At 47.2% G+C, this 21438-nt stretch overlaps 1 protein-coding gene across 2 annotated transcripts in view; it reads right to left on the bottom strand.

The window, feature by feature from the left end:
* Positions 1–19679, bottom strand: part of LOC138755781 (microtubule cross-linking factor 1) — a 238847-nt gene extending 219168 nt beyond the window's left edge. For both annotated transcript variants that reach the window (XM_069922383.1, XM_069922384.1), the window contains exon 1: positions 18737–19679. In XM_069922383.1, coding sequence (XP_069778484.1) covers positions 18737–19516 — 780 coding nt within the window. In that variant the 5' untranslated portion in view covers positions 19517–19679. The remainder of the gene's footprint in view (positions 1–18736) is intronic.
* Positions 19680–21438: the final 1759 nt, after the last annotated feature.

Here is a 21438-nt window from a genome sequence, read left to right as displayed (position 1 = left end):
TCTAAAGTTCAGCAAGTAGGTAATTGAGTTAATGAGTTCATTACAAAATAATTAGTCACTGGGGGATGATGGGCTTCCTATAGAGTTTTCTAAAAAAAAGTAAGGATCTTTCGATACCTCCATTTATGGAGATATTAAATCAAGCATTGGAAACACATTCTCTTCCAGATTCTTTTTTAACAGAAATTATTACAGTAATAGCCAAGAATACATTTTTTATGCTGTGTGGCGGTGTGAACAGTGGAAGAAACACACCACCACATTGAGGGTCGTTAACGACTGCTTTTATTCACATTCAGCGCGCCCCTTTAAGGGCAGCACGAGCTCAGTCACCTGGTGCATTGTGACATCATAATCGCGCCCGCTGGAAGGGATGCTGGAGTCAGAGAGAAACCTCTGACGACGCCCCGACACGTGGCGATAAAAGTGGGCCCGGTTCACCATGAGGATGTGCGGCGCCACACAAACCCCCCCACCAGAACTGACTATGCATCCTGTTGCTTTGGCAGCTGGCCCCGGTGCTTGGGCGCAGCCGTCTGCATCGGCAGCGATAAGTCCAGATGGGTTGCCTTCAGGCGGTCCACTGTAAAAAGTTCCTCTCTCCCCCTACGTCCAGGGTGAATGTTCCACCGGACCGGTGTGACTTTGTATGGCCCCTCGTATGGTCGCTGTAGTGGTGAACCTTGTGGTCCCATCCACACGAAAACGAACTTGGCAGAGTCAAATTCTATGGGGAGATTAAACAGCCAGGCGCCATGGCGTACCTGGGGTGGGGGAGCTAGGGAGGCCAGCTGCCTGCGTAGGTCCACCAGCAGATTTTTGTCGGTGGCCGTGGTGTCAGGGTCTGGGCTGAAAGCGGTGCACCATAGACCATCTCTGTTGCTAAAAGCTGCAGGTCCTCCTTGGGTGTTGTCTTAATCCCAAGGAGGACCCAGAGTAGTTCGTCCGCCCAGTCTGGTCCACAGAGCCTGGTCAGAAGCTATGCCTTCAAGTGCCTGTGGAAACTCTCCATCAACCTGTTGGACTGCAGGTGGTATACTGTGGAGTGGTGGAGCTCGACTCCCAGGAGCTTCGCCATCTGAGTCCACAGGGCAGATGTGAACTGCGCCCCTCTGACGCTAGTGATGTATGCCGGGACTCTGAAATGGGTGATCAATTGGCTGACCAGTGTCCTGGCGCACGTCTCCACGGAAGCCTCCTTAATCGGGACAATGTCCGGCCACCTTGTGGTCCGATCCACCATCATGAGGAGATTAATGAGCCTCCTTGGACACCAACAGGGGCCCGATGACATCAATGTGGAGTGTTGGAATCTGCAAACCACCGGGTCTAAGTTCTGGGTGGGGGCTCGCGTGTATCACTGGACCTTGGAAGTCTGGCACCCGGTACAATTCCTGGCCTGTTCCACCACCTCCTTCTTTAGCCCGTGCCACACAAACCGCTCCGCGACCATCCGCACAGTTGTCTTTACTGCTGGGTGAGCGAGGTCGTGGATCAGACTGAAGATCTTCACCCTCCAGTGCGGCAGGACTACCTGTTGAGACGTCGCAGAGCAATGCGTCCGGGCTGCAGGGAACCCGGACATCCTTGAGTTTGAGGCCTGAGATGGTGGTCCGCAAAGCCTGCGTCTCTGCATCGTTCCGCTGTGCCCAACCCAGTTGCTTGTAATCCAGGCCGAGTACGAGAATGTTGATGGCTGGATGGGAGAGCGCATCCGCCACTACATTGTCCTTGCTTACCCTGTGTTGGATGTTGGTCGAGAAATCAGACACATGAGGTGGCGCTGCTGTCTGGCGGACCACGGATCCTTGGCCATAGCCAGTGCTTGAGTGAGGGGCTTGTGATCAGTGAAGGCTGTGAACGGCCTGCCTTCGAGGAAGTAGTGGAAATGGCGGATTGCCAAATACAGCACCAGCTGTATTTGAGCTTCGGCGGGAGCAGCTGCTTGCTGAAAAAGGCCAGCGGGCGCCATTGTCCATCGACCCACTGTTCCAGAAACACCCCCAGCCCCGCCATAGCTGAGGCATCCATGGAGAGCACCGTGTGTACCCCAGCCGCGGGTGCACCAGCAGTGTGGCGTTGGCGAGATCCTCCTTTGTCGCGATGAAAGCCCTGTCCACCTCCTCTGACCACGATAAAGTCTTTTCTTTGGTGGCCATAAGTGCAAACAATGGGCGCATGGTGCATGCGGCTCTGGGGATGAAACTATGGTAAAAGTACACCAACCCCGCGAACTCTTGGGAGGCCTTTCAGGGTGGAGGGTTTGGGGAATTGTTGAACAGCTGCTACCTTCTCCGGCACCAGTGTGGCCCCAGCCGCCGAAACGGGGTGCCCCAGGAACTGGAGGGACTCCTTGCCGAACTGGCATTTGGCCGCGTTGACCGTGAAGATGAAGTCTGCCAGCTGGGCAAAGAGTGGGTGGATGTGGGCTTTGTGTTCGTCGCTGTTGCAACTGGCAATGAGAATATCATCCAGGTAAATGAACACAAAGTCCAGGTCTTTTCCAACCGTGTCCATGAAGCGCTGGAATGTTTGGGCCACGTTCTTTAGACTAAAGGGCATATGCAGGAACTCAAAGAGGCCGAAAGGAGTGATAATGGCAGTCTTACTCACGTTGTCTGGATGCACTGGGATCTGAAGGTATCCCCGCAAGAGGTCCACTTTGGAGAAGACCTATGCGCCATGGAAGTTGGCGGAGAAGTCCTGTATGTGGGGCACCAGGTACCTATCAGGGGTGGTTGCATCGTTTACCCTCACTGCCGTATCTTGGTCCTGAGCGCTCACGACATGATAGAACATCGTGGTGTCTGAGGAGATGTTGTGGAGTTGAAATTGTGCTTCCACCTGCCCAAACTATGTTCTCGGTTGGTGGGTCCAAAAGGGGGAGGGAGGGCTGGGGGAAGCTTGATGGAGACAGTGTTAACCTCTGCTGAATCCATGGTGTTTTGAGTCCAGAAAAATGTCTGGGCTCGTCGGGGTCACCACTGTGGCAGTGTGAGCAGTGGAAGAAACACAGCCACCTCATTGAGGGTTGTTAATGACAGTTTTTACTCAAATTCAGCACTCCCCTTTAAGGGCTCAGTTACTTGGTGCATTGTGATGTCATAATCGCTGCGCTGGACACGACACCATTTCCCCATGCGACCCTGTCACGTGGCGATACAAGCGGGGATGGTTCGCCATGAGGATGTGCGCCACCACAGCTGAATATTTGTATACATTATTACTTACATGGTTCACAGTGAAGTACTAAATTAAAAAATTAAAAAAGAGATCTATTCAAACCAGCTTCACATAGGCTGATTTTGTTATTAAATGCTGATAAGATATTATCTAAAGTGTAATTAAATAGATTGATAAAATATTTACCGAAGTTAATACATATGGATCAAACTGCATTTGCTAAAAATAGGAAATCTGCAGATAATGTGGCAAAGTTGATTAGTTTAATACATTTAGTTCAAAAATAGTGGTTTAAGTGATGCAGTGGCTTTAGATGCAGAAAAAGCATCTGATAGATTAGAATTGGATTTTAAAGACAGAAATTTGGGTTAGGATCAATATTTATTGATTGGATTAAAATAATATACAAGAACCCTACTGCGAAAGTAGTGACTAATGGTCAAATTTCAACAACTTTTCGATTGGCTAGATCAAGTGGACAAGATTGTCCACTGTCACTAGTTTTATTTGTTTTAACAATTGAATATTTTGCTGAATTAATAAGACAGGATTCAAAAATAAAGGGTATTAAAGTGTATCAGGAAAAACACAAAATAAGTTTGTTTGCAGATGATGTTTTGATTTATTTAAATTTTGATTAAAAAATATGGAGAAGTATCTGGTTATAAAATTAATTGGTGAAAAAAAGTAAAATTATGCCTTTAGTAAAAAGGAGATTATGCAAATTGTAAGAAGGTAATTAATTTTAAATGACCAGGTGTGGGAAAAAAAAATATTTAGGTATTCAAGTGGAAGCTGAATTAAAACATTTATTTAAATTAAATTATTCCCCATTATTAAAAAGAATAAGAGAAGATTTGGAAATATGGACTATGTTACCTATTACTTTAATAAGTAGAGTATGTAAAGATGAATGTATTACCTAGAATACAAAATCTTTTTCAATCAATTCTTATTTCAATTCCTCAGAACTTATTAAAGAATTAAATGCTTGTGTTAGGAATTTTTATGGAAAGGAAAGATGGCAAAAGTTTCTTTCTAATTTTATGGATTATTATAAAGCTGCCCAGTTGAGTTTTGTTAATGTATGATTGAAATAAAATCCCAGTTTGGGTGTATATAAAACTCAGCAAAATAGGGGAACCGAACCCACGAGATTTTATTTATAAATGGAATTTAAGGTTTTTAATAATGAATAGAGAGATTCCTATACTGAAGCATTTAATTGATCTTTGGAATAAGGTTGTTAAAGAAATTAGGGGAGGAGGTTTATTATCTGGAAAAACACCATCATTCCAGAATAAATTAAATCAGTTTTCTGTGGGAAATACATTTTTAAACTTTGGCAGTGTCAAGGAGTTAAAAAGATTGAAGATGTCTTTGAAGCAGGGAAATTTATTTCTTAATGGAATGAAGGAGAAGTTCAAGATACCTGAAAATACTAGATTTAGTTATTATCAAGTCATGAAATTTTTACGTGAAAATTATGGGCAAGAGCCATTATTACCAGTAGAGACAGAATTAGGATTAGTGTTATGTAATAGAAATATAAAGAAATTTATTTCATTGATGTATAGGTTAATACAAAAGAAAGCCTGAAAAATAAAGACAAAGATGGGAAGTAGCTTTGAATAAACAAATAGTCACCGTGATTGGATTGGGACACATAGAGACAATATGAAAAGTACAATAAATGTGAGATATAGAATGGTGCAAAATAATTTTATTCATCACCATATTTAACACCACATAAAATGAATCAGACTTTTTTTGGATTTATGTTTCAGGCGCAGACAAGAAATTGGTACATTTTTGCATTCTTCTTGGCAGTGTCCTAGAGTTAAACCTTTTTGGTTAGAAATGGGTAAATTATTGGAATGAATAATGGAGATTAAATTCCCACAAGATCCAATGTTATTTTTATTGGGTGATATGAAGAATATTGAACCCAAGTTGAAATTGAATATGTATCAAAAGAAGTTCATTCAAATTGCTTTAACAATAGCAAGGAAATGTACTGCCATAATTTGGAAGTCTGAAACAGATTTGGGTATAGAAAGATGGGATGCCGAAGTTCGGAGTTGTATAACACTTAATTACATCATTTAAGAGACAGATATTATACATTTTGGAAGATATGAAGCTCTTATTTACAAAATATGAGTGTTAATATTTAAATGAAGCTCTGACACTCCCTTCTCCTCAAGGTCTCAGTATATTAGAAGAGACTTTAAATAATAGGCACCTGTGTTGAGGTTCCTTGTCCTGTTTTTACTTTTTTCGTTCTTCTTTTTGTTGGGAGATGGGGGGGGGGGGGGGGGAAGAGAGAAGAGTGTGGTTTATAGGGGAGTCTTAACTTTTTTTCCCCTCTTTTATATACCACATGTATTTGGATGTGACACCATTACAAGTAAGCAATGACGTGGAGAACTGATTTATACTGAACGCTTCGTAATAATGCTTGTAGCATGCAATTAGTAAAGCATCGAGTTAGTCTGCACTGATGTTATGGCTGTCATTATTTACAAAAGTGGGGAGGCCTCAAATATAACAGTCATGACGTGGATTCAAGAACTCATTCAACCATTGCACATTGATCAACTCTAACTACAGAAGACAGTGAAAAGCTGGGAATCCCAAGAGATGGCGGCAGCAATTCCTGCAGCTCACTTCGACAAATTCAATGAAGACAAAGACACTTGGGAGCATATGTAGAACGTTTTGATAATCATTGTATTGTACATGATATGACTGAAAATCCTCCATTGAATAAAAAACAGGCATTGATTTAACCATAATGGGAGGAGGCACCTATGAGCTCTTAAGATCACTAACTAGCCCACACGTGCCTTCAACAAAAACATATGCTGAAATCGGTCAACACCTTAACCTCCGACCTCCAGAAATGACAGAAACAAATCCATGGAAATGGCCATCACAACCAAGGCATCAGGTCTACTTAAGCTTTGCGGGGCCATTCATGGGAAACAATTTCTTGACTGTAGTCGACGTGCGCTCATAATGGCCGATTGTAAGCCGCTTGAAAAAAAACTGCGGGTCAGACCATTGAAAAACTCCGTAGTTTGCACATCATATGGATGACCCATTGAACTCATCTCCCATGACGGCCCGTAGTTCGGTATCAGCAGAATTTAACTTTTATGCACATCAATAACATTTGCCACATACTGTCTGCACCGTACCGTCTCACTACAAACGGAGAAGCTGAACGTTTCATACAAACTTTCAAGAAAGCCGTGAAAATGAGACAAAAATCGGACTCGTCATCGTTCCTTAAAAATCACTGATTTGCTGCTGAGTTACCGGCATGCACCACACTCAACCAGATCACACTCAACTGGATCCGTTTTTCAGAAGTCAAAACCCTGTAACACACACAGGAGTTGGTACCTTGTGGAAGACAGGGTTGAATTACAGTAACCAGAATAGGTGCTGTTATGTGTTACTTCTAAGAAAAGGCAGACACAGAATAAGTAGATTTCAAAAGAGAAGCCTACTTCTAATAGTCTCTTTAAGATAAAGAGAGCAGTTTTGTTTGGAAAATAGATTCTAAAGTCTTCATTCAAAAGAAGATCTGATCCTGGGAAGACAGGATTTGTATTCTCCTTTTCACAGGAGATAACATTGGTGGCGCAGAAATGGTCACTTCTGCTTGAAGAATATATCTCAAGGATTTGAGATGTATCCATCAAAAGAATTGTGAGTTTAAAGAGGCCTGAAGATAATGTTTAAAAACGCTTTATAATTATTTCTGAACTGAAAACAGAAGACCTTAAAGAAAGACTAAAATTATGTTGAGTGGGACTTTATTACACATATTTACATTTGCACAGTGGGGTTAAATTTCGAGTTAAGTTTAGAGATAAGTAAGAAATTTTATGTTATTATAGTTTAATAAAAACTATGATCTTGAATTTACCAGTGTCTAGTGAATTTTCCATTGCTGTTCTTTTGTTAGAGCTAACAAAGTCTCTTTATTCCCAAACAAAGTTAAAAAGGTGTTAATTTGTAACAATATATACACACATTTAATAGTCAATACCATGTAAAAGTCAACCCCTATATTTTGGCTCCAAAATCTGGTACTTTCCATATATTGCGTGTAAAAATCAACCACTCCACCCCACTTTTGGTCCCGGCCAACCGCACATCCAAGCTCCCCGCTCCCCAACTGCAGACACTGCCCTAGGCCCTAGCCGCCCACCCGTCCAAGCTCCCAACGCTTCAAATGATGCAGATACTTACCGCAATAAAAAGCAGTATGCTTAATAGTCGACCTTCTAAATTTTTACTGTAAAAATCGGTCCCCAAAATTTGACTATTGCACGGTATATAGTATTCTAAACTGACTATAAATCTCTTGATCAAGGGTTTCGCCCAAAAGGTTGACTATCTATTGCCTTCCATAGCTGCAGCCTGACCTGCTGAGTTCTTCCTGCATTTTGTGAGTTGTTTCAGTTTTCAGGACTCTTGCTTACAGCTGTAGCACACTGCACTCCATGCAAAAGAAATAGGTCGTGAATAAATAAGAAAGTTGAGGGCCGTTGGAAGGAAAACAACTGTGATAGAAACATAGAATGCTACAGCACCGAAAACAGGCCATTCAGCCCCCTCTAGTTGGTGCTTTTATTTTTGTACATGTACAAAATCGATGTACCATCCATGTACCTATCCAATTTATTCTTAAAACACACAACAGAGTTTGCATTCACCACATCAGATGGCAGCTCGTTCCATACTCCCACCACCCTCTGAATGAAGAACCTCCCCTTAATGTTCCCTCTAAACCTTTCCCCTTCAGTTTAAAACTATGACCTCATATTTATCTCCCCCAATCTATATACTTCTCAAAATCATGTAAACCTCTGTCAAATCTCCCCTCATTCTTCTACACCCCAAGGAATAAAGTCCTAACCTGTTCAATCTTTCCCTGCATCTCAACTCCTGAAGACCCGGCAACATCCTAGTAAATCTCTGCATCCTTTCAATCTTATTGTTAACCTTTCTGTAGTTAGGTGCCCACAACATTCCAAATTTGGCCTCACAGATGTCTTAAACAACTTCTTTAATACCACCTGTCTTTCCTTTCTTTTCAGTCCTGAAGTACGGTTTTGACCTGAAACATCATTTTACCTCCATGGATGTTGCATGTCTATATATTAAAAATATATATATTAAAAAAAAGGCACCATTAAAAATGAAATGATGTGAAAGTAGAATGGGAAAGCAGAGTTTAGGCAGTTCAACCAATTACCATAGTAAAGCTGGAACCGGTTAAATGCCTCAAACTGTTTATACCTGCTCTCATCTCCAGATTGTTATGATTGCATCGGAGATATTCAACAATAATTTTCATTAACATAACTTTTAATGTAATAAGATTCCCAAGACAGATTACAGGGCATGAGGAAACAAAATTTGACTCCAAGATCCAGAAGGGCATAGTCAGAATATTAATGATTATAGTGGATTACAAAGATTTTGCTTCTTGAACATTTTTGAGTGTATTTTATGGATTTTGGGCTGCTGATCACGAAAAGCATCTTAAAATGTTTTTTTAAGATATAACCTATTTTTGTGATTTCCTGTCATATGTTCATTCTACTTCAAGCATACAAAGCCATGAAGTACAACACGTCATGAAAATTAATTTTCTGCATTCGCCCTTGAACTTGTTCCTTGCTGATCTTGGTTCAGTCGGTGACAAATATGATGAAAGGTTTCACCAGGACATTGCGACCATGGAAAAGCGGTATCAGGGCAACTGGAATCTATCAGTGCTGGCCGATTATTGTTGGACACTGACACGAGAGATATCAGACAGTGACACGAGAGTACAAACAAAAATCAGAGGTCAAACATTTTTAGCTCAGTTGAACTAACACGATGTGTCAGAATCATTACACAATTAAAAATGCTAAATTCAATAAAAGTTAATTTAATGTTTCGCCAACTTCCTACGTGATAGAGCAAATCTGAAATTACCTTTGTGTTCAGCTTGAAGTTGTCTTTCATAATCCCCAATTTCCTTTCATGAAACAAACCTTTTGAAAGAATGTGTTGACCAGTGTTACAGATGTGAGTTTGAAGCGTTAATTGTACTCATGAGATTTCTACTAATTAATGTTAATTGCATATGAAGCAGGGGATCTCTTGTATCCATTTGATGAGAACAGTGGGGAGGGAGAAGTGTGGTGTCTGTGTATTGGTGTCAGTATTCATGCCTTTGTGATCCAGGAAGTACAGCTAAACTTTAACGCTTGAAAACTTCCCATCCAGTGTAACACTGTGAGCTGGAACCTCTGCAGTGCTTGAAATGAATCTCCTAATGAGATGTGAAAAGATAGAAGTGAAGTTGGCAGCCCTTGATAGCAGGATTTCAGCCAGCCATCTGGTAGCTATAGAGATCATTGTGGAACTGACGTCTGGTCTTTGCTTTGTACCCCAAATAATGAATTCACTTGTGACTAAAACCATGCTGTGTTGCTAAAGGGATGGAGGGTCACACCAAGCACTTGCAGAGAGGTGAGCCAACAAACCTCTTGAATGGATCCTATTGCACCACTTGTAGTCTCGTACGGCCAATAGGGCCAGTGATATTCATAGACTTGCTGACCATCCACCAGTGGGAGCAAAACACTATTCCTCGTCCCAGGTTTATCCTAACACTTGTACAGTACTTTTTAAGCATTGATGGAAGATTCAGCCAAACAATTCCTTTTGTTCAAATTTGATATTTAGCACCATTCATTCGAACCAAAATAAGAATGAACACTAATTAGATAAATTTTTTGGTCGCACTAGCAAAGCTAATTCAATCACCTCGAGAAATCCATGAGAGGCTGAAGAAATTTAGCAGGTCAGGCAGAATCCATGAATAGGAATGGCCAGTCAATATTTTGAGACAGGACTCTTAACGAAACTGAAGAGAAGGGTAATGTTACATGCGAGAAGGGGGAAAGAAGCTGAGCAAGGGTGCATTCACACCTCTTTTTACCACTACTGATGCTGCCTGACCCACTCGAGTCCCGCCAACATCCCGTCATTTGCTCAAGGTTCCAGCATCTGCAGTTTGTGTTTCTCTCCCTTGAGAAATCCCAGTCTGGTTTTAACATTTCTGCACTCTGCAAAATTCAACGTGAACAACAGATCCAGGATGGCAATTCACAGAGTTGCCTTTTTTTTTAAATATAAAAAAAACAACACCAGACTTCACTCCATTGATGACATCTGCAAGATGAGGTGTCTTTAAATAAGTAGCCTCTATCCTCGAGGACCCTCACCACCTGGGCCTTGCCCTCTTCACTCTGCCATCATCCATCAGGGAAAAAGGTGCAGGAGTCTGAAGACTAGCACTTGGCAGCACAAGGACAGCCTCTTCCCCCTCCACCGTCAAATCCTTGAATGAACCATGAACCACAGTCAAGCCCTTAACTTTGTCTTTTTTCTTTCACAAATCATTTCCTTTCCAAATCATTTTTTGGATTCCCTTCTGAATACAATGTCTATCTACCATGGCACCTTTAGTAGCAATGAAGATTTTGAAGCAGAGGACTGAGAGTTCAAGTCCTATCCCACCCAAGTCAATTCTGCCACTTTAACAATTATACAAGTTTAAGGTGATTGAAGTCCACAGAAGGTTGCAAAGAAATCCATCCCATCATTTTTTTTTAAAAAAGAGTAGAGCACATCACTGGTAATTTCAGAAATCATTTTTCTTTCAACCAATGTCCAAGAAAAAAAAGATTAACTGGTCATAATCAGATATCAATTGTGTGCATTAATTGTACATCTCATACACTTAAGAGAACGGAGCAATGTATTTAAACAACCAACTGGGGGAAAATGTGTCAATAGTATGCGCGTTGCAGAATATATTGTTCCAGTGCAGGATTAGTAAACCAACTGACATTACTTCTCCAAAAATAGTTACCCATTTGCAAAGTAAATCAAACAGCTGCCCACTGACTCAGCTGGGATTGTAAGCATCAGCTGTAACCGCAGCAACACGTCAATGTCACAAATATCGAGCATGTTGCCTATATAAAAATCAAAACCTCTAATGAGGTTATATCCCACAGCAAATGTGGAAAACCACCAGAATACTCAAACAGGACCAACCTATATTTCTGTTAGGAATTTTGGTACGTCACCAAAGACTCTTGCAAATTTCTACATGTTTTAGCGTGGAGAGCATTCGGACTGGTTGCATCATTGTCTGGTGCAGCATCTATCATCAAGGACCCTTGCCACCCAAGTCATGCCCTTTTCTCACTGCTACCATCAGTGAGGTGTTACAGGAGCCTAAAGACACCCAGTCAACTTTACAAAAGCAGCTTCTTCTCCACTGCTATCAGATTTCTGAACAGAATGAGTCTTTGGACACTACCTCAAATTTTTCTCATTTGTTTGCACTACTTATTTCTGACATTGTAATTTTTGCACCATATTGCTGCCACAAAACAACAAATTTCATGACGTGTTCATGACAATGAACCCGATTCTGATCTTTACACAATGTCCACGACTGGAAGCCACAAACACACCATTAATAGTCAGAGTGCATCACAGACCTGATCAGCAAGATGTTCAGAGGTCATTCTGTTACCATTGCACACTAGGCTGATCTGGCCTAAAGCAGCTCCATCACAGTGTATTCAACCTTGTTTTATTAAGAAACAAGTGACAAAATTCACCAAGGGAATGAAGTAAATGCCCGCTTTAAGCTGTGGAAAATTTTCTGATAATCTGATGCAGCCAATCAATCACTTGTCTACATTCATGGTGCAAGTAATATTGGGTCATAAAATTACCACACAGGAAACTCTATGACAAAAAGCAAAAAAGTTGCAGATGTAGGATCTCTGAAATAAAATTGAAAATGTTGGAAATAGTCAGGAGACCAGGCAATGTATTGACGAATTTCTACCTAATAATGTACTCCTAACAGTAAACGTTTGAGGTCTGAAACTCCTTGTCAGACCCAAAACATTAACTTTTCTCTTCCGCAGATACTGTCTGCAGAGAATTACAGCGTTTATCTCAGATTTCCAGCGTCTGTAGTATTTTTTTTACTTTAACTTACTGAAACACTGTACAACTGCAGTGATGGCAGTGGTCAAGTCAATGTAAATGCCATGCAAATTTCAAGCCCCTGGAAGGAAATACAATGCAAAGAACGGCATGGATGGCATAGCCGTTAGCGAAACGCCCTTACAGCACCAGTGATCAGAACAGGACCAAGGTTTGAATCGCACACCGTCTGTCAAGAGTTTCACGTTCTCCCCATGTCTGTGTGGGTTTTTTCTGGGGACTCTGGTTTCCTCCCACCATTCAAAATGTACCAGGGGTATAAATTGGACGGCACAGACTCATGGGCCAAAATGGCCTGTGATCGTATTGTATGTCTAAATTTGTAAAAATAAATGTCCCATTTATTACACAAGTATACAATTGGTTCAATTTTCTCTATGTAATCATACATCTAGCTTTGCGATCTATATCTATGCAGCTCCATAAATGGTACATACCCACCATACATAAATAGATACTGACCACATGTTGGGAACACATGCACACAGTATGCGTCCAGAAGAACACTATAATGAACACATCAAGCCTGGAGCCATTCCAGCAACATTTGGTATCCATCCACTGTCAACTGAAAAGTTTCATTTTAGTTTTTTTTAAAAATCTATTTGAATAAGTTCAATTTAAATTTTAATATAAAACAACATACCTGTACTGAAATCAAACAAGAATTAAAGTCTGGCTTTAATTCCATGTTAGTACAGTACATTTCCCCACATCCGAAGTTCTGAATACCTAAGATCCAAAAACTGAAATTTTTTTGCCCACCAACCTGATGTCAGAAGCTTTATCTCGATGAAAATGACTTCGTTAACACTGAAGGAAAAGTGCCTATACAAGAAATGGTGAAAATGTGTGACGGACATATTGAGGGACAAGAGCAGCGGGCATTCATAACAGAACAAGAAATCATGTCCGTTGATCAAATAAAAGAGAGACTTCAAAGGCAACAACCATTGTTAATGAGGCAGGTGACACTGGAGGAAACATTTGGAAAAAGCCACTGAGGAGAAATTCTACTCTTTGGTGCTGCATTCATCTTATTTTGTAAGCAGAGAGCAAGTTGCTTTTTGGTACGTATTAAACATTAATTTGGAGCGCTGGATGGGTCACGTCTCCAGAATGGAGGACCATCGCCTTCCCAAGATCGTGTTATGTGGCGAGCTCTCCACTGGCCACCGTGACAGAGGTGCACCAAAGAAAAGGTACAAGGACTGCCTAAAGAAATCTCTTGGTGCCTGCCACATTGACCACAGCCAGTGGGCTGATAACGCCTCAAACCGTGCAGCTTGGCGCCTCACAGTTTGGCGGGCAGCAACCTCCTTTGAAGAAGACCGCAGAGCCCACCTCACTGACAAAAGGCAAAGGAGGAAAAACCCAACCCCAACCAACCAATTTTCCCCTGCAACCGCTGCAATCGTGTCTGCCTGTCCCGCATCGGACTTGTCAGCCACAAACGAGCCTGCAGCTGACGTGGACTTTTTACCCCCTCCATAAATCTTCGTCCGCGAAGCCAAGCCAAAGAAAGAAGAAAACATTAATTCATGTTTGAAAAACCTGCTGTTGCTTGTTGTTGTTTAACCACTGATACAAGTATTGTACTGATGCTACTGAGCCATTGTTGCGTTAACCGAAAAAACCCAATAACCGAAAACTGTCCAGTCTCAAGCTTTTTGGATATGGGGAAACGTACTGTATTACTCAAGTACAGACAGTTCAACAAGAGGTTGGAATATTGCAACGCCAATTGTGAATGCAACCTGTTTCATCAATGATTAATTTACTTTAATTTCATTCAACGAGACACAATTTCAATTTAATTTTCATACATAAAAAGAAAGGAGCAATATGTCCTGCAGTGTTCACAACAAAGAGTATGTAAATAGTACGATTGGAAGATGAATAAGCTTTTGTTGTAACTGCATTGTGCAGGAATCAGTCATCTGGCCAGAATACCATTAGAATAATTTGAAGGGACATGTAGGCTCAGTGCATTGTCCACCGATGTATACAAGTAATACATAGCTTGGCGCACATTATCTGGCACCAAGAGTGTGATATTACCATGGGCCCAGCTGGCCAATGAGGAACACAGGCTTAGACCATTAAATTACTTGTAGCCATGTGCCATTTTGTGGACAGCAATGTACATTACTCAGATACACCTGACTGATTTTCACTCAGTGCCTAATTTGGTCTTTGCAGGGTGCCAATTGGTTCCTGCTGTTGGTTAGATTTGTCTCTGCACGGTTTTTTTTTAAGCGCAATACACAAAAGTGCTGGAGAAACTAATCAGCAGGTCTCGACACACGGTGCATCTATAAGAAGCAAAGGATAACCAACATTTAAGGAGGGTTCAGGCCCAAAATGATGGTTATACGTCCTTGACGAAGGGGCTCAGGATGAAACATTAGTTATAGCACTTTCTATAGATGCTGTGTGACCTGCTCAGTTTCTCCAGCATATTTTTGTATTGTCCGACAATCACAGCTTCTGCAGACTTCCCTGTTTAACAAACTTTAGTTTTTTTATAAAAAAAATGTTTTGCATGACAGTGGCTTGCCTGCTCCTGTTGCAGGAAGGGCAACAGGGGATCTGGGAACTGTGCAGAGAAGTAACGGATGCTTTTTTTAATCATTCAATCTAAAAGAGAAATAGTGGGAGGGAGGCCGAGGAAAGCAGCAAAGAATTTAAAAAAGAAAGCAGAAAAAAAATTGAAAATATCAGTTCCTTCGACAATTCAAAGCCACCCCTGCAATAACATGGTTAGCGCCACGCTGTTACAGTGTCAACAACCTGGGTTTGAATCCAGTGCTGCCTGAAAGGAGCTTGTACGTTCTCACAGTGTCTGCGTGGGTTTCCTCCTGGTTCTCCGGTTTCCTTCCACCCTTAAAAACGTAACAGGGCTAAGTAGCTGGACTTTGCCACACCACTTACCCTTTGTGAAAAAACTTTTCCAGACAAACACCTTTGACCACAAGTCCAACAGGCAGTGGTCAGCTCAGAACATCCTGCAGTCAGTGAGAGATGAGGATTCGATGGATACTGTGGGATGATTCCCTGAGTAGACTGTCTAAATCACCTGGTGGAATATGCCTCGTCATCAGTGCTCACTACAAGCACCAGGAGTTGGCCTGGCTGGCGGTGAACTGTATCCTCCCGGTTAGATCCTTCCTGTACAACTTGACCTTCACTCAGAATCTCATCAGAAAGAGAACGACTGATTCCACCTCCATTGAATTCGTCCATCGTTATTGAATGAAGATCTACCAGGACCAATGCCTGAAGAGGGCGCACAAAATCAGTGAACCGGCGAGGACTCGAAAGGCCAACATGGCCTGTTTCCGCTCCGTAAATGGTTATATGGTTAACGCGCGTTATCCCTGAGATAACTGTGGTGGAGTTCAGTCACTCACCTCTTGGCGGAATGCAGATTCGCTAAGCGTGTGTGAAGAAGGGTGCAAGGTTCCCCAGCAGCAGCAGCGACTCCGATTCACGGGCTGTTCCTGTGGACGCGTGCAAAGGCATCGAGAGCTGCTCAGTGAAAGACTCCCTCTGGTCCGCTGGAAGCGTGTTGGCCTTTCAGCACTTGCTGGTGAGGGAGTACCAGGCAGCAGGGGTACGCGCTGAGAGGCGCACTGAGGCTTGGCGCAGCCAACTCCAGGGAGCTGCGGGGAAGGACCAAAATCCGGTGTCCTTCTGTCACTGGGCACGGAGGTGCTGAGACTGAGGGGGAAGTCCCTCAAACAACAAGGTGCCACAGTGGTGGCAAGGGTGTAAACGTTACAATGCACATTGATGGAAATGTATAGGGAAGATGTGGAGAGGCTGAACCTTTTAACTTTTTGTAAATCATTTATTGTGAATCAAGTTTATACTGGGGGGGGGGGGGGGGGGGATCCCAGAGAAAGTTCCAGAGCAAACCAACCTCTCCTTTTTACCAAAGTTGCTCTCCGTTGTTTATCACCCTTGTGTGATCCCCAAGTGCCAACAGTGCCCGGGTTATTCCACTTCGTTCCTTCTTTAAAGCCTCTGCCTCGGTGGGTGGTTGAATTGCAGCAGCCCTCCAGCATTCAGGCAGAGGATAAAACTCAATCCAACTGGCATTTTATCTTATTTTTAAACCGCTTTGATGACCATCTGGAAGCCAGTTATCAGAATCAAATACAAACGGTCCCATTATCCAACCAGAGCTCCCTTCATCACCCTCCTCTCCCTCCGCCCGCAATCCCCCGTTGGTCAATTTCAAATCTGGGGAAAGTGACGAGGTTTGCAAACCAGAGCTCGCAACGTTCAAAATACCCAGGAGCGGCGAGGGAGGGACAAGGCTCAGCGACAAATCGCCGCGAAATACTTGGGAGTTTGCGGCTTTTTATATATATTTGAAAAAACCTCACTGACATTGTCAGGATGGAGGTAAAACCCAGGATTCTGTTGACCCCCCCCCCCCCTCCCTCCGCGGTTAAGTGTAAAGAAACACACACAGAGAATCGCAGCAGGTCGAGCAGTGCCTTTATGTAGCAAAGGTGAAGATACATCACCAGGGTCTCGGGCTGGAGCCCTTCATCAAGGTGTGGGGCAGATGTCCGAACTAAAAAGGGGGAGGAGCGGGGGATAAAACTGATCACGTACAAGTCTGCAGACACTGGTTGAAGTAGAAACACGACGCTGGGAGAAACTCAGCGGGTCAAACAGTGTCCTTTATACAGCACCATAACCAACGTTTTGGGTTTGAGCCCTTCATCAAGGTGGAGATATGGAGCTAAACAAAATTAAGACACCAAAGTCTGCACACATCGTGGTTGAAGTAAGAGGAACTCAGCGGGTCCAACAGTGTCCTCCAGAGAGCAAAGATAAGGGTTTGGGCTTGAACCCTTCAATCCTGTTTTTGCAAGTAGAAACAACGCTGGGTAAACTCAGCAGGAAACATGGTGTCCTTTGTACAGCACAGATCAAGGTTTGGGCTTGAACCCTTGGGCAAAAATGGTGATAAAAGTGACCATTGAGGTGTTTGGGACGAATAAAAAGAGGTGCCCCGCTCTCTTTTGAGAGGCAGAAATCGAATGGGATGGATTGGAGGTGATCAGACACTGGGGAGGTCCACATGAGGACTGGAGGTGGTCAGACACTGGGGAGGTCCACATGAGGACTGGAGGTGGTCAGACACTGGGGAGGTCCGCATGAGGACTGGAGGTGATCAGACACTGGGGAGGTCCACATGAGGCCTGGAGGTGGTCAGACACTGGGGAGGTCCGCATGAGGACTGGAGGCGGTCAGACACTGGGGGGGTCCGCATGAGGACTGGAGGTGGTCAGACACTGGGGAGGTCCGCATGAGGACTGGAGGTGGTCAGACACTGGGGGGGTCCACATGAGGACTGGAGGTGGTCAGACACTGGGGAGGTCCACATGAGGACTGGAGGTGGTCAGACACTGGGGGGGTCCGCATGAGGACTGGAGGTGGTCAGACACTGGGGAGGTCCGCATGAGGACTGGAGGTGGTCAGACACTGGGGGGGTCCACATGAGGACTGGAGGTGGTCAGACACTGGGGAGGTCCACATGAGGACTGGAGGTGGTCAGACACTGGGGAGGTCCGCATGAGGACTGGAGGTGGTCAGACACTGGGGGGGTCCACATGAGGACTGGAGGTGGTCAGACACTGGGGAGGTCCACATGAGGACTGGAGGTGGTCAGACACTGGGGAGGTCCACATGAGGACTGGAGGTGGTCAGACACTGGGGAGGTCCGCATGAGGACTGGAGGTGGTCAGACACTGGGGAGGTCCGCATGAGGACTGGAGGTGGTCAGACACTGGGGAGGTCCGCATGAGGACTGGAGGTGGTCAGACACTGGGGAGGTCCGCATGAGGACTGGAGGTGGTCAGACACTGGGGAGGTCCGCATGAGGACTGGAGGTGGTCAGACACTGGGGAGGTCCGCATGAGGACTGGAGGTGGTCAGACACTGGGGAGGTCCGCATGAGGACTGGAGGTGGTCAGACACTGGGGGGGTCCACATGAGGACTGGAGGTGGTCAGACACTGGGGAGGTCCACATGAGGACTGGAGGTGGTCAGACACTGGGGAGGTCCACATGAGGACTGGAGGTGGTCAGACACTGGGGAGGTCCGCATGAGGACTGGAGGTGGTCAGACACTGGGGAGGTCCGCATGAGGACTGGAGGTGGTCAGACACTGGGGAGGTCCGCATGAGGACTGGAGGTGGTCAGACACTGGGGAGGTCCGCATGAGGACTGGAGGTGGTCAGACACTGGGGAGGTCCGCATGAGGACTGGAGGTGGTCAGACACTGGGGAGGTCCGCATGAGGACTGGAGGTGGTCAGACACTGGGGAGGTCCACATGAGGACTGGAGGTGGTCAGACACTGGGGAGGTCCACGAGGTGGGACATCAGGGGGTCAGGTTTGGCCGGAGGGGTGGCTCACCTTCAGGTAGTCATTCTCGGAGCGGACCTCCTCGATCTCCCGGAGCAGCTCCGACTCCAACACGCCGCCTCCGCCGCTCGGCGTCACCTCGGCCAGGTGCCGACCTTTGCTGCCCTGCCGGCCGCCCGTCTTCAGCCCCTCGTCGGCTCCCTTGACGGGCGAACGGCGCGGCGCCGGAGCCGCCGCCTCACGGCCCTTCCGGGCGCTCTCGGCGTCGCTGGAGCCGGCGCCCGACTCGGCGTCGCTGGTGCTGGCCGCCGGCAGCCGCTGCTCGTCGGACAGCGGCTCGGAGGCGCAGTCCGAGAGGTCGGAGCTGCTGTCCGTGTGGCTGGGCTTGACGGGCAGCGAGGAGGGGCCGGCCGGCCCGGGTTCGGCCACGAGGCATCTCTTCACCCGCCTGCCCAGCTGCGGCTCGGGCGCCGCCGGCTGCCGGGCCCCTTTCTCGGGGGGCGCTTTGGAAGAAGCCCTCCTGGCGAAGTGACCGACGGACAAGGAGCTCTTGGCGCAGCTCAGCCCGGCTTTGGGGGCCGCCGCTCTGTCCTTCGCCCCCGGGGCGCCGCTCCGCCGGGAGGGTCGGCTCTGAGGGGCCACCTGTGGCGGCTGCTGGCGGCAGAGGGTCAGCGAGCCCGGCGACGAAGGCTTGCAAGGCAGCGATGGCTTGGCCGCGGCTCGGCAGTGCAGGTCCTTCAAGGGTCTGGCCGGGGACGGTGCTCGGTTGAGCCGCTTCTTCTCCACGTACTGCTGCTTGATGCCGTCGGCGCTGCCATTCACGGTCTCCATGCCCGTCGCGCCGCTCCCCTGGCTCCAGCCCCTTCTGCCTTGCAACACACACGGGCGAGCTCGCTCTCCCTTTGTCTCAGCATCGTATCACATGCCGTTTGCCCCGAGTCTGGGGGTTGCGCTTCTCCAAGGAGTCTCCGCATTCAACGCGTGTCGAGGATGACTAACCATCCCGCCCGCCCGCCCGCCGCTGCTCAGCCTCCCTCCCCACCTTGTCTGATGGGCTACGTCTCTTCCATGGTTCAACCTCCCTCCGACTCTCCCGGTTGAATGAGAGAGCGAGAGCTGCAACCTCGCCGGCCGCCGGTTCCCGGGCGCATGCGTAGCTCTTCGCCGCGAAGGAGGGGGGGGGGGGGTTCGTGGGCGGGATGGCCGGCAGCGGGTCGCATGCGGGCTGCCCTGGAACCGGCCTCCTGGCTGGTCTCCGGACAGGGAGGGAGGGAGGGGGGGGGCATGGGTTTCGAATGTATTGGCAGAGTGCGACACGTGCAAGCCTGAGGTGCTTTAAAGAAACCTGGACTTGACGGACACTCACTGATACTGTAAGGATGGAGGTGGAACACAGGATCCTGTTAAGTGGGGTAGGGGGTGGCGGGGGTAGGGGGTGGCGGGGGTAGGGGGTGGCGGGGGTAGGGGGTGGCGGGGGTAGGGGGTGGCGGGGGTAGGGGGTGGCGGGGGTAGGGGGTGGCGGGGGTAGGGGGTGGCGGGGGTAGGGGGTGGCGGGGGTAGGGGGTGGCGGGGGTAGGGGGTGGCGGGGGTAGGGGGTGGCGGGGGTAGGGGGTGGCGGGGGTAGGGGGTGGCGGGGGTAGGGGGTGGCGGGGGTAGGGGGTGGCGGGGGTAGGGGGTGGCGGGGGTAGGGGGTGGCGGGGGTAGGGGGTGGCGGGGGTAGGGGGTGGCGGGGGTAGGGGGTGGCGGGGGTAGGGGGTGGCGGGGGTAGGGGGTGGCGGGGGTAGGGGGTGGCGGGGGTAGGGGGTGGCGGGGGTAGGGGGTGGCGGGGGTAGGGGGTGGCGGGGGTAGGGGGTGGCGGGGGTAGGGGGTGGCGGGGGTAGGGGGTGGCGGGGGTAGGGGGTGGCGGGGGTAGGGGGTGGCGGGGGTAGGGGGTGGCGGGGGTAGGGGGTGGCGGGGGTAGGGGGTGGCGGGGGTAGGGGGTGGCGGGGGTAGGGGGTGGCGGGGGTAGGGGGTGGCGGGGGTAGGGGGTGGCGGGGGTAGGGGGTGGCGGGGGTAGGGGGTGGCGGGGGTAGGGGGTGGCGGGGGTAGGGGGTGGCGGGGGTAGGGGGTGGCGGGGGTAGGGGGTGGCGGGGGTAGGGGGTGGCGGGGGTAGGGGGTGGCGGGGGTAGGGGGTGGCGGGGGTAGGGGGTGGCGGGGGTAGGGGGTGGCGGGGGTAGGGGGTGGCGGGGGTAGGGAAGGGGGTATGGGTAGGGGGTGGGGGGGAACCACACAAAATACAGGAGAAACTCAGCAAGCCCAGGTCTGCAAAGAAACCTGTACTCAATACGTAGGCACACAAAGAAACGTAAGCAAACGGATGGAGAGAGAGAAAAACTCCAAAAAGCTCAAGAGTCCTTAAATGTGTCCCTGCTTGTGTCAATCGTGGAGGAGTCTGATGGTGGAGAGGTGGCAGCTGTTCCTGAACCTGGTGGTGACCTCTTTCCTGAGTGAGGACCAAGAGTGTGCTGGGTGGTGTGGATCTCCCATGGCAGTGTTCCCCGTAGAGGGTTTTGCCTGTGATGTCCGAGGTTGTGTCCACTATCTTTTGCAAGGGTTTTGGGGTTCTGGTGTCCTCATACCAGACCGTGATTTCGCTGGTCAGCACACTGTTGAAATATGCCAGGGTTGGACAGCAGTCTCGACGTGAAATGTCAACCATTCCTTTCCATTCCCACTGAGTTCTCCCAATGGGTTCTTTTTCATTTGTTCCACAC

The sequence above is a fragment of the Narcine bancroftii genome, chromosome 2 (genome assembly GCF_036971445.1).
Source record: "Narcine bancroftii isolate sNarBan1 chromosome 2, sNarBan1.hap1, whole genome shotgun sequence".
Lineage (NCBI taxonomy): Eukaryota > Metazoa > Chordata > Chondrichthyes > Torpediniformes > Narcinidae > Narcine > Narcine bancroftii.
Note: the sequence above shows the minus strand (reverse complement) of the source record. Positions and strands in the feature narration are given on the sequence as shown.